Source organism: Mya arenaria, chromosome 11, assembly GCF_026914265.1.
Source record: "Mya arenaria isolate MELC-2E11 chromosome 11, ASM2691426v1".
In the NCBI taxonomy this organism is placed as follows: Eukaryota; Metazoa; Mollusca; class Bivalvia; order Myida; family Myidae; genus Mya; species Mya arenaria.
The window spans coordinates 37,793,335-37,807,455 of NC_069132.1; the positions used below are offsets into that span (position 1 = coordinate 37,793,335).

General features: G+C 35.6%; 1 protein-coding gene across 1 annotated transcript; it reads right to left on the reverse strand.

Annotated features, from left to right (window-relative positions):
- Positions 1–600: 600 nt before the first annotated feature.
- On the reverse strand, positions 601–8,862 carry LOC128209667 (uncharacterized). Its single transcript, XM_052913804.1, has 4 exons — positions 8,734–8,862; positions 7,446–7,554; positions 4,821–4,966; positions 601–2,627 (listed from the first exon to the last, which is right to left on the reverse strand). The coding sequence occupies exons 1-4, from the start codon at positions 8,783–8,785 to the stop codon at positions 2,161–2,163; spliced, it is 774 nt and encodes a 257-aa protein (XP_052769764.1). The 5' UTR covers positions 8,786–8,862; the 3' UTR covers positions 601–2,160.
- Between the last annotated feature and the right edge of the window lie 5,259 nt (positions 8,863–14,121).

Here is a 14,121-nt window from a genome sequence, read left to right on the forward strand (position 1 = left end):
CAGGTTAAAGTTTTAGGGAAAGTTGGGATTTTCACTTAAAACTCCAAAACCATTCATTCAATTGACTTAATACTTCACACAGATGTTCAGAGTCATCACATAATGAGGTTAGATAACTCCATATTATCTTTTATACAAATTATGGCCCCTGATTGACTATGGAACTTAGGTTAATGTTCATTCAATTGACTTAATACTTCACACAATTGTTCAGGACCATCACCCAATGAGGTTACATAACTCCATATCTTAAATTCAAGTTATGGCCCCTAATTGACTTAGGTTAAAGTTTTTGGCAAGTAAACGTTAAGCGCAAGTTGGGATTTTAATAAAAAAAACTTCTATACCGTTCATCAAATGCACTTGATAATTAAAAATTTATAACGACCATCTTACAACAAGAAACGTAACTCCGTTTTAAGCCTAAATATTAATTATGGCCCTTGATTTTTTTTAAAATTTCATTTTAAAGGCTTTGTTGTATATTCTTAACCACACTCTACAAGATTTTTACAAAATAAACAAAATCTGTTTCAATAGTCAGGTGGTGCGAAGAGCATCTAAAATTAGCGATTCATCTTAGAAACTTGTTCACATTAATACAGTTCACATATTTATTTACACTTAAGCACGATTTTACATGCACATAAAAATTATTAAGTTTCATGTTTTCTGCACACTTATGACTCCATGTTTGAAGATGTTTGAAGATGCTGATCCCTTTTTCTAGTAACATACTCATTAAGAAAAACACATTCGTTTTCAACATACTGGTCTTCCCAAATATAACCAAAACCATTTTTATGCAAATTCATGCGTAAAATAGTAACCCAGTTTTCATAACCTAAACTATCATACAATTTCATCATATTATAACACAATTTTACATATCTATCATGAGGAAGTTTTAAAATTTTAAACCAATATTTTAGACGTCGTTTAGAAGCATGAATATGTAAAAGAAAACTCCCTAGATCACCCAAAAGCGCATCATTGCATGCTTTAAATGATATATTCAAAACCTTTTACAAGCATACACGTGCATATTTTTAATAACATTCATTGGGGTCATGCCCCAAAGTTCAGCACCATATAGCATAATCGGTGGTATTTTTGTATCAAACATTTTAAAAAACACACTAGAGTTAACAAAAGATAAAAGAATCAATGCCTTTAAGCAGGCAATGTAAAGCTTTCTTTAGAGCAGTGCTCTCAGACATTTTAAACAATGACAATGTACTACTCATCAAAATATATCCCCACATATGTAAACCCTGATACTACCTATATGGCTTCATATTATAGTTCCACTTTTCATTTCGAGATAACTGCCCACCTCTTTTAAATACCATTTTGTTGCCTTATTAATATTTACTTGCATTTTATTATCAGAACAAAATAAATAAAGGGAATTCAACTGCCTTTGCACACCGATAACTGTATCCGACAATAGAGCAACATCATCTGCAAACATAATAAGGAACACTTCTATATCGGACGGAGACAGCTGAACATCATGTGTCCCACATCTTTCTATATAATCATTCAACTCATTTATAAATAACGTCAATAGCATGCATCGCATACAATGCAACCATTTCACTATTAGTGGTAGTTATCCTAGCGATCCCGGTAACCGACTTTTACATTCGAATCTCATGTTAATATGTACTTCCGGTCATTTATTAATCACGTGCGTTGGTCAAATAGAATGTGGCGGATCCGTGGTCTATTGGTAACACACTTGACTATAAATCCAGGGGTCGCAGGTTCGATTCCCCGTCGCATCACTAAAATACTAATCGTCTTCCGGGAGGTACAATAAATTGGAGCCCCGTGTAACAGTGCAATACACTGGTGCACGTTAAAGAACCAGGGTAGCTCTAACCAGGGTTACACTGTATGTGCACAATGCTCCATAAAACCTAAATTGACTAACAATCTTAACTCACCAAATGGGAAGGATTGAGTGCGAGTATAAATAAGCTTACATAATCGAATAGAATATATCTAGATATTGATGTTCGCGTAACAAGTTCGAGGACAACTAAGGAAAGACGTTTCGTTTACTCGACAGGCTTTAAGCAACACAAGTTAAGTCTCCTCTCTTTTGTCAATATAATTCTGTTTAAATTAATGTTTCGGAACTAACAGCATGAATCAAGGGTAATTACAATTTGCAATCACTTCTGAATAAGGCGGTGGCTCCGCCATGCAGATGCTTAGAGCAGTGCCCGAGACCATGTTTCCGGTTTGAAGGGATGGCTCGTTAGAATAATTATCTCTCCCTAATTCATAAGGCGGTGGCTCCGCTATGCGGTTGCTGAGGGTGGAGCTCTGGACCATGTTTCCGGTTCGAAAAGTTCTAAGGGATGGCTCGTTAGAATAATTATCTCTCCGTAATTCATAAGGCGGTGGCTTCCCTATGCCGTTTCTTTCGTAAATGACCGACTGCATATTAACGACTTGTAATGGCTCGCTAGAACAATTAGCTCCCAATAGTTCATAAGGTGGTGGATCCTGCATCGCTATGTGGTCTCTAACGACAGTGCATGAAATGGCCTGAAGAGGCTGAAGAGGCTGGGCTCGGTCAGGTTGCTGACATACAGACGCTGTTTCCGTTTGTTCTGAAAAGCATCGTCAGAGAATCATATTTACGCTTCGCCGAAACAATACAAATGTCAAGGGAGACAGTAAAACAATGGCGCTTTGGAAACTTTGGACAATTGGAAAACCCCCAAAACAAAGCAGGATTTCAGCTGAACGTTCACCTCATTAACAAACACCACTTTATTCAATGCAATAATTCACCTACATGTAAGAATACCTACATTAAAGTTTACTTGGTGCAATGGGCAATGAGGATAAATCTATTTGCATGTATAGTCCCAACATAAAACCATCTGTTTCTGTTTTAAAATGGGCCGTATTCGTGATTAAAGGGCCTTTAACCGCCGTGGTGATGATTTTGGGTTGAAATCCCCATTTCGGTACTCATGGTTCAGCACCTACATGTATAAAGGCAATACTTTGGACTCAAAGTGTCTGTGCACTATACCCTGAAAATATCTTTTTTGGTATTCGGTAGATAAGCTGCTTTATTTGTACCGTAATTAGGCCTGAATTGACGTTTTAGACCAATATGCGAGTTCAAAACATATATAAAACCTCGAAATTATATTAAGAATGAACCATTTAAGACGGGATGTAGTGTCCGATTTATTCGCAGTTAACGATTGCTTATTATATTTTTGTCTTATAGTAGTTAGTTAGGTTTTTGCATTTATTTGATTGGACTTAACCCTGTCATTTCCATTATATAAATAATATCATAAACAATGTACTTTCAACTAATTGCGCAGGATTCTGAATGGATCTCATCCCAAGTTTTGATAGTCTTGTATTTGACAAAATGTTCATGGCTATGAGTGTGTTCAAAATAGTTTTATTCAATAGTGTTTTATTGTGAATATTATGCATTCTTTCAATGTCCTAAATTCGATAGTGTTCGTATTATTCATCTGATATTAATTCATATGATTTCTACTCTTTAAATGTCTATTGAAAATCAAAATACAACATTTAAGTCAACACTTAATAGTAAATCTTATGATGGAACTAAAACGCTTTGTTTTTCTAGATAATGTGTATTTTGGGCAGGCGCCTTTGTTAACCTTAATTAACTGAGTTGACAATTGAAATTTATCTTATTTTAGGTCATTGTTTCTATGTATACATTTATGGGATATACAATTTAAAACATGTTCTTGTCTATGACTGCAGGACACGATGATGCGGGTACTTGGGAACCTGCAGACCGGGTACGTTTGGGCGGGTATAAACAAAAAAATCGCGAACCCGACCAATAGAGCAATACCAACATAAGTTTGATTACTTTCCAGAGGGTTTTAAGTCAGCATTCTGGGCAGGTAATCATACCAAATGTAAACAGACCCGGCCATCTTGGATGTGAAAAGTTTTTTTAACTATTTATTCGTTTTAAGAAGAAACTTGGAACAGACATAAAGTTATGAACCTGCTCCTCACTTTTCCACATCTATTGGTACGTCGAGTAGAAACTCATTTAAAAACAGAAGTTACATGTGCATGGGAAATTGAATCGATGTGAAATAGCATCGATTTGACAGGGTAAAGTGCAGTGTGTTTTGCTATTCTCACTGCTTTTTCTTATTATTAAACTATCGAAACTATTTTTCGATTTCTTACTTTTTTGCACAAGAAAGTAATTTTGATGACAAACTTTCCATATATGTAGTGCCATTTTTCATTTGATGAAATCCGTTCATGGATTCTTAATATATCGAATGAGAGATTTGAGGCCCTTTGGACCCACTTACACTTCAAAACTCAAAGGACAAACTATAAAAATCAGCGCCTCATACCTTGTGTTATGTAACTTGCTTCATATTACTATCTTGATCAGTATTAATCATAAGTTGTAGTTGACAGTTTTCTTCAAAGAATCAACAGAACTACGGCACCAAAGGGTATGATAAAACTGTTACTTTTATAATGGTAAATCCGAAATAACTTTCAAGCATATCGTTTATATCAAAGGCAGCTTTACCAATTTGTACCGGTGCAAATATACTCAAGTATAAGCTGTTTGGAATGAAGTCACCATCAAAAGACACTCAATTGGTGTTTAATCTAAAAAACGTCCTGAAACTGTTTTGAAAATGTGCGAGTATGTATTTAAATGTGTTCAGGATTCGGTTTAAACAAATAAAATGTATTTATGATGAGTTTAAATTTATATTAATCAGTACAAGGTACTCAATTTGTTGGGTTGTACCTACCTGTGTGTCTTTGTTTTCTACGTAACTTCTTCAAACAGCATATACAACAGCAGATTGAGCCGGATAAAATGACCACAATCCCGATGCTGATTCCTATGTCAATGAACACAATCCTACCTCTAGCAGGGGGGTTATAGCCATCATATCTGAAAATCAATACAATTATGTCTTAAAACATCCAAGTCATTCCTAACACTCGGTGTCCTTTAAACTGACATGCATGTAGTGTACGGTATTGTTATATCCTAAAAGGATGTTCAATAATTTTTCCAAACTTACATAAACAAAATTATACAACGTCTCCAATAAACTGCATTTACATTTAGCAAACAATCATTAGAGTCAGTCAACCGACTTAAATGGAAAAGGGCCGTAACAGATGTTTGAAAAAAAACACTATACTAATCCTGCGCATTTCTTAGTGATATGAAAGTAAACTTTGTTACAGTTCACTGTTTCTGTCTACAGGTGTTTTTATCATATACTGCGTAAATATATCGTAATGCAATAAATATGAGTACGTCACGAGGTAGATTGTAACATAGTCATCTGAAATACTTTATTGTGTGTCATGTCTTTGTTTCTATGGCTTTTCCTATAACTTTATATGTCAGTTCTCATTTCAACCCATCACTCTTAATTTAACGATCTGCATGCATTTTCTATATATTATTTACTGCACTGTGGCCGTGTAAACATCCGTTTCGGATCTTAGGAACGATAGACGCGAGCTGTCCCTTGTCCAAAGATAATAAATATTCTTACAATCACATATGCTGTGTTTACAGTGTTTACAGCCCATATTAATAAATTGAACCATGTAGGAGTCGTAACAATATCGGTCAAAAGATGTACTGAAATTTCGTCTGAACATCTTGAACGCTTTCTTATTTATGGCCAAAGTACAAAAATATTGCACAACAACACTGTTGACAAAACTAAAGGTATAATAATTCCTTGAATTGACTGACACAAAAACTATGGTTCTATCTCAAACTGGCCGTCACCAATGCAATAACATAACAATACCTTTAAACGGCCGACACAATCACAATGACAATACCTTGACTTTGCTGACACCATGGTATTGCCAAACAATGACTCGGCCGACAAAATAGCAATGTCAATACCTTGACTTGGTCGACAAAATGGCATGCCAATACCTTGACTTTGCCGACAAAATGGCAATTCAAATGCCTTGACTTGGCCGACAAAATGGCAATGACAATACCTTGACTTGGCAGACACCATGGCAATGCCAATACCTTGACTTGGCCGACACCATGGCAATGCCAATACCTTGACATGGCCGACACCATGGCAATGACAATACTTTATCTTGGCCTACACCGTGGCAATGACAACATCTTGACTTGGCCGACACCATGGCAATGACAATACCTTGTCTTGGCCGACACAATGGCAATGACAATACCTTGTCTTGGCTGACACCATAGCAATGCCAATACATTGACTTGGCCTACACCATCGCAATGCAAATACCTTTACTTGCCCAACAAAATGGCAATGGTAAAACATTGACTTTGCCGACACCGTGGCAATGACAATACCTTGAATTGGCCGACACCATGGCAATGAAAATACCTTGACTTGGCCGACAAAATGGCAATGGCAAATCCTTGACCTTGCCGAACCCATATTATTGGCAATAATTTGACTTGGCCGATAATATTGCAATGGCAATACCCCAACTTGGTCGACACACTTTACCTAGCCGACACCATGGCTATGACAAAACCTTGACTTTTCTGATACCATGGCAATGACAATAACTTGACTTGGTCTACACCATGGCAATGCAATACATTGACATGGCCGACACAATGACAATGACAATACCTTGACTTGGCCGACAACATGGCAATCGCAATACATTGAATTGGCCGATACCATGGCAATGGTAATACCTCGACTTGGCCGACACCCTTTACTTGGCCGACACCATGGCAATGACAATACCTTGACTTGTCTGACACCATGGCAATAACATTACCTTAACTTTGCCGACACCATATAAATGACAATACATTGACATGGCCTACACCATGACAATGACAATACCTTGACTTGGCCGACACAATGACAATGACTATACCTTGACTTAGCCGACATCAAGGCAATGTCAAATCATTGACTCAGCCGACACCATGCTAATGACAATACCTTGACTTGGCCATCACCATGGAAATAACAATACCTTATCTTGGCCTACACAATGGCAATGACATTACCTTGCCTTGGCCATCACCATGGTAATAACAATACCTTATCTTGGCCTACACCAGGCGCAATGACAATACCTTGACTTAGCAGACACCATGGCAATGCCAATACCTTGACCTGGCCGACATCATGGCAATGACAATACCTTGACTTTACCGACACCATGGCAATGACAATACCTTGACCTGGCCGACACCATGGCAATGACAATACATTGACTTTACCGACACCATGGCAATGACAATACCTTGACTTTACAGACACCATGGCAATGACAATACCATGACCTGGCCGACACCATGGCAATGACAACACCTTGACTAAAACTAAAGCTGAAATAAAACATATTTTATTATCTTTTAATAATCAAAATAAAACAACCTGCTACAACATTTCCAAATGCCTGCTGAAACGTTGCGAGAGCAACAACCGGTAGAACAGTTTAGTCCATTCAATGATCCATCTTCACACGTGTAATTCGCCGCGCCCACTGTAAACAAAAACACGTTCTCCTTCAGTTACAGCTGAAAAAGGAAACTACAGTATTTTCCCCATCTAATTTAAATTAATCTGATTGTCAGAATTGTGTTGTTATCAGACAAAACATTTTCAGAAAAATGGTACATGTAGGCTGAATATATCTTAACTCATTTTAGATCGGTTTTGACAAAACCTTGTAACTCATAGTTTTAACCATATGGTTTAGTGACGGAACCCAAAACTTATAATAAAATGGAACATTAGTATAACGGTGCATGCCATGAAATAGATCAGCGACGTTTTTGTATGCAAGGAGAGGGGAAATGGGGAGAGGGCAGAAGGGACGCAGGTTTAAGCAGCTTTGTGAATATTATGAATTGCTTGACTTTATTGAACAGTCTTTGTGTATTTGTTTCAAAATTATATATCAACCAAATACCCTTTGCAGGCACCAATGGTGCGTTGCTTAGGAGCGCTATTTGACCAAATAGTGCTATTTTGATTTGATAAAGAGGGTTCTTATGTGGTATCTTCAAATACCACTGCCCTTCAAACGCTTATTGGCACAGCAAATTCTCCAAAAATAGAACCGTTTTTTATGAAAAAAATACAGAAACAGGAACAGTAGTTGAAAGTTTAAACATAATACCCGTCTAATGACACAGGGTCGACGCCAAAGACTTATAACACAAAAACAAACAACCACAAACATAGAACAACATGCTCCACAAACAATACACAACATATATAATATATATGTATAAAAACTAGATGTGCTTATCAAGTATTGTTAGGTTCCGCGTTGGAACGGTCAGGAAAAAGTAAATTTACTGCAGATTTAAACAAGTTTGTGTGCACAACCTTACTCTTTTCCCAAATATCCCGAAAACATTAAAAAAACTTAAATGGTAAATCGTATCAAAGTATGCATTAACTTGATGAAACTTAATAATAAAACAAATAATAATAAACTAACAGATAGATCCCAAGTACGTCTATGATTGAGGATCCCAACTCTATCTGCTGACGAAGGAATACAATTCAGAGTCCTTGAAGTTATAATAAAACATAACCCTTAAATAATGCAAATAATATTTACATTGATGTCCTCTTGACCCAAACATAATAGATTGATACAATTTTACTACCTTTGATTTAAATAAAAATAATAATGATAATAATATCTTACCAAAAGGAACTATCAACGCGATTCCTATTGTAAAATATAAACAATCCACCATTTTATTTAAACATTCACCAAACGATGTACATATACATCGTATTTGTCATAACTTCCTGAATACTACCAGACTGTGAGTTACCTATTTCATTCATTATTAAACCTTTTAGAATATCAACTTACGCGATTGCCCTATTTTATAAAAATACAATAAGCGTAAAGCGATTTATGTATCTTATTTCAGTTTTGTAAATGGTTCAATGATATAAGATTGCTCCAAAGTAGTTTATGGCGATTATTTTGAAAGCAAGTTCCTTTAAAATCTCAAAACTCTTAAAATTGAAAATAGTGCGTTATTTATACGAAAAGCTGAAAAGAAGTGTTCTTATATTGATTCTGTTATGAGGACTCAATACCCAAGTTCGGCCATGTTTGAAGACGTAGTGCAAAGGCCCTGTTTAAAGGCACAAATCAAGGCCCTGTTTAAAGGCGCATGGCAATGGCTCTGTTTGAAGGCACTAATCAAAGGCCCTGTTTAAAGTTGTAAGGCAAAGGTTCTGTAAAAGGCACAAACCAAAGGCCCTGTTTAAAGGCACAAGACAAAGCCCTTTTTAAAGGGCACCATTCAAAGTCCCTGTTTTAAGGGACGATGCAAAGGTTCTATTAAGAGGCACACTACAAAGACCCCGTTTAAATGCACCAGACAAAGGTCCTGTTTGAAGACAAAATATAAAGGACCTTTATAAAGGCCTCATTCAAAAACCCTGTTTTAAGGCGCAACTCAAAGGCTATGTTTAGAGGTAAAACCCAAAGACCTTGTTTATAGGCACCAGACAAAGGCCATGTTTAAAGGCACAAGACAAAGACACTGTTTAAAGCCACAAGACAAAGGACCTGTTTAAACACACAATGCATATGCCTTGTTTATAGGCACCAGACAATGACCTTGTTTAAAGGCGGAGGCCAAAGACCCTGTTTAAAGCCACAAGACAAAGCCCGGTTTAAAGACTCAAGCCAAAGGCCTTGTTTATATGCACCAGACGATGGCCTGTTTAAATGCCCTGTTTAAAGGCGCGATACAAAGACCATGTTAAAAGGCGCGATACAAATGCCCTGTTTAAAGGCGCGTTACAAATGCCTTGTTTAAAGGCGCGATACAAAGGCCCTGTTTAAAGGCGCGATACAAAGACCCTGTTTAAAGGCGCGATACAGATGCCCTGTTTAAAGGCGCGATACAAAGACTCTGTTTATAGCAACAATACAAAGACCCTATTAAAAGGAGCGATACAAAGGCCCTGTTTAAAGGCGCGATACAAGGGCTCTGTTTAGAGCCACGATACAGACACCCTGTTATAAGCCAGGATACAAAGGCCCTGTTTAATGACACAAGCCAACGGCCCTGTTTTTAGGCTCCAGACAATGGTACTGTTCAAGGGCACAAGACAAACCCTGTTTTAAGGCACAACACAAAGGCCCTGTTTTAAGGCACTAGACAAATACACTGTTTTAGGCACACGGTTCTCACAAAGTCGATCTGAGTTCGATTCCCGGCCTGGGCGCATGTGAGTTTGGTTAGTGGTCAACAAGCCGGACAAGTGGGTTTTATCCGGGTATTCTAGGCCCGCCAACCATACAAGGCCACACTCTCGTGCAATGTTTATTGTACCATCGAGAGTGACTTAGTATAAGTTATCATAACTTTCATCACAATCTTTGTAAATTATATAATATTTAAACTAAACAAAGACGAGGTTGCAAACGCAATTTCAGACTAGATTTCACGGCTCATATAGTGTGTGAAGGGAAAAACTTTGGAGAGACTAAAATAGACATTTTTGCCAAACAAAGTTATCCCTGTGTCGCGATGTGGTTCCCTATACGTGTAAAATGTCGCCGTGTATCGAAAGCAATAGAGAGCTGAATAATGTTTCTTTATTCATATGTATTATCGCTTACTACCAAAAACATTTTCCAGTAGAAAGCTATCATTTAAGGAAGCTTTTACTATTCAGGTATAAAAAGTTGCTGTATTCGCTTATTATTATAAAAGAAAAATATTAACTAATTGTACGCTTCAATTACTGGACACCCTTCATGATAAAGATATCTGTTGACCATAATGAAAACAGTGTGGTTTCGTATGGATGTGTATATGTATAACCCTACTTATGTTTTCTATTTCATGCCATTACATGCCAAACATAAATAATGTATTATTAACCCTAAGGATAATAATACACAATGAACACATGCATAGTTTTGTCACGGGATACTTTAATTGGGCTTGTTACCCACAGTACAAATCTATTTGCATAGTTTTACAGCGAAATAAGTTACCATTTCACGTATTATACATTAATGAAAGTGTAAAGTAAACACGGTTGGTTTGATTAATGAAATACATTAATACACGTATAAATTGTACGGTACCATATAGTTGTGTAAGCAATATCTCTTCTCAGGTGAATATGTCAGATTAGAATTAGTTCAAATTGTCCACTAATGGAACATTACGCTTAAACGGCAATCAAACTTCACACCCGCTTATACAGGTATGCAAGGCCAGAGTAAAACCCGAGTTTTGTGTAGTAGTAATAGTTTAGGTGATGAATTTCAATACTTGTTTGAATATCAACATTTTTCAGACGATAGAAAGAAAAATATTAAATTGAACTTTTGTCGTAACTCTAATTGTATTAAGTTAGATCAATTAATGAACAGTAAAAACAAAAAAGAACTTATTAAACCGGCTATATTTTGTAAGTCCCTTTTATCTAATGTCAAATAGTCATTCTCCTTTAAAACAATACGACTTATTTGTCTTAGTATTTCCTATTATAGGAAACTGTATGTAATATATGGCTACTTTGTTTATATATATATATATATATATATATATATATATATATATATATATATATATATATATATATATATATATATATATATATATATATGTTTAATTAATTGTTTGTTAAAGTGTAATTGTTCTGATGACATGGTTGTAATAACCCATGATCTAAATAAATCTTGAAATCTTGAAATCTTGTTTAAACTCTTTAGCCCAGTTATGAAATGTAAACAGCGCTGGGCTGGTATTCTATACTGGTCTTAACTGGATCTAAGAACGATGTAGCTAATCAGATTGCTTGTTATTTATAACTGATCCAATAGAGTGAATGAAGTCAATCATGTATGACCATAAGATTGACTTAAGTTACATATTGAATACCACCCCTGGAAAACTGTACCAAACGCATCGTGCAACGGGTATAAACAATTAAAGGTCTTATGCAATAAATATTCAATCTTAACATATTCAGAGCGACATCAAAATTTTAATTCACGTTAATAAATAATGTCCTTCAATATTTTCGAACTGATCATGTTGGACACACGCACACATTTGAAAGGTTTAAATGAACAAAAGAAGTTCTAAATCATGATAATGTCAAGTCCTTGGTCCATCTGGAGTTTAAAAATGTCTGACACTTTTAACGTGAATAATGACATCGTTCAGAGCCCTTATAGCGTGGAGCGTCGACCACGATAGTTTCCCTCCATAAGGTAACGCCAACGTAGAATGTTTGCGTCAACTGAAACTAATTTAACCACTGGGACTGTATGCAACACAAATTCCAGGTATGGACATTCAAATCTGAGAAAATTAAACAATTTTGAATACGACGTTTAGTAGTACCATTTAAGCGTCGATTGACCAATTCAATACAAAGTTTTATTTTAATGATCCTCAAAGAAACCTTATTTACGCACGAATAATCATGCCTATCATAATCCTATACCGCATATATATCAACTACATATACGTCTATTACGAAAAGGCCCCCGTAATCCCCGTAACCGAATGTTTCAAGTACTTGGTTTGTAAAGCATGAAGTTCAAGTCCCGTTACATGAATTTTTTATTTCCTGCATCTCTGTTCATCTCTTTTTCCGATTTAATGGCACATAGTCACTGTGATGAACCTTGATGTATATAATAGCTAAATAGCAAGTGCCCGGATGTTGTCCAGCATATTTTACATTGCGAATGTTACTTTAGGTTAATATTTTGTGTAAGTCTAAGTAATTCAAATTAATTATTGTTTTATGCTTTGAATTCAGTTACTTACCTGCAATAAGGTAGAAAACAAATCGTAAATATCTCAGAGATTGATATTTTATTTTTCATTTCGTTTTCTCGATGAGAAATTTGCTTTCGGCCTTATGCAAGTGAATTACATAAAAAAACTTAACTGTGCATGACCTGACTAACAAAGTAAGTGAATTTTCTAAGGAGAAACATACCATATAACTTCTATTGCTTCAACTTATTGTAATTAAAATTAATTATAAGAAAACGTATGGTAACTAACAGTATCCTATCAAATGAACCATATACGTGAAACGCTCGAAATGGAAATTTTATATCAGAGGTTTGCATTTCGACATTGCAAAGTATAAGGAATTTAATGAATAGTCTCTAACCTAAAATTGGCTGTTCAACTGACTTGAGTAATTGGAGGGTTTATTCAAGAAATATATTATCCCGGGACATACATATTCAGTTAAGCCAACATGGACCATGCTCAAAGTTATATGATGATAAATATACGTATGTACGTAAGTACGCGAACAATTAAATTATTACACAAATAAACACATCATATAATTTTTTCTCAATTATGTATAACAATCTGATAAAAAAAAATATGTTTATTATAACTGATCATACTAAACACACATACATATGTAATATAACACTAGTCACTTAATAGTGAATAAACATGTTTATGACACTTGAAATAGATTATTCGGTCGACTTATACAAGAGGTATTTCAGTCTCCCCTTTTCAATTAAAAGCATAAAGATAAATACAGCCAAATTTGGTGCGGTTAGCTTGAATAAATGGCCTATCATAGATTTTCACGATATTTACCATGATGAAAGTGCATTCCCTTCACATAATGGGCATGAGTTTGTTTAATGAATCGGACTATTATTAATTAAGATTCGATTAAATTACAAGACCAATCAAATGTCAAATAAAAAGCCGACGTCGACGTCTTTTCGCGTATGGTTTTATCGTTGACGTTGTAACGTCGTACTAAATGCATGTCAAAACTAGAGTTAATAATTGATTAATATAATATTTTACCATCAACCATCGGCTTGTGCATAAACTGCTATTAATGAAATTAATAAAATATCAACACTCACGTACTCGTTGCAGCACGTGCGTGAATTATAATTGAGTGCGCTAAATCGCTTATAATATAAAAGAGATAATACTACATGCGTTCGTATGAAAGACAAACTTTTGAAAAAAACCTTTATGATTTTTACTTAGATTACTACAAAGGTGTTTAATTCAACCATTATTGTTTTTATAATTTG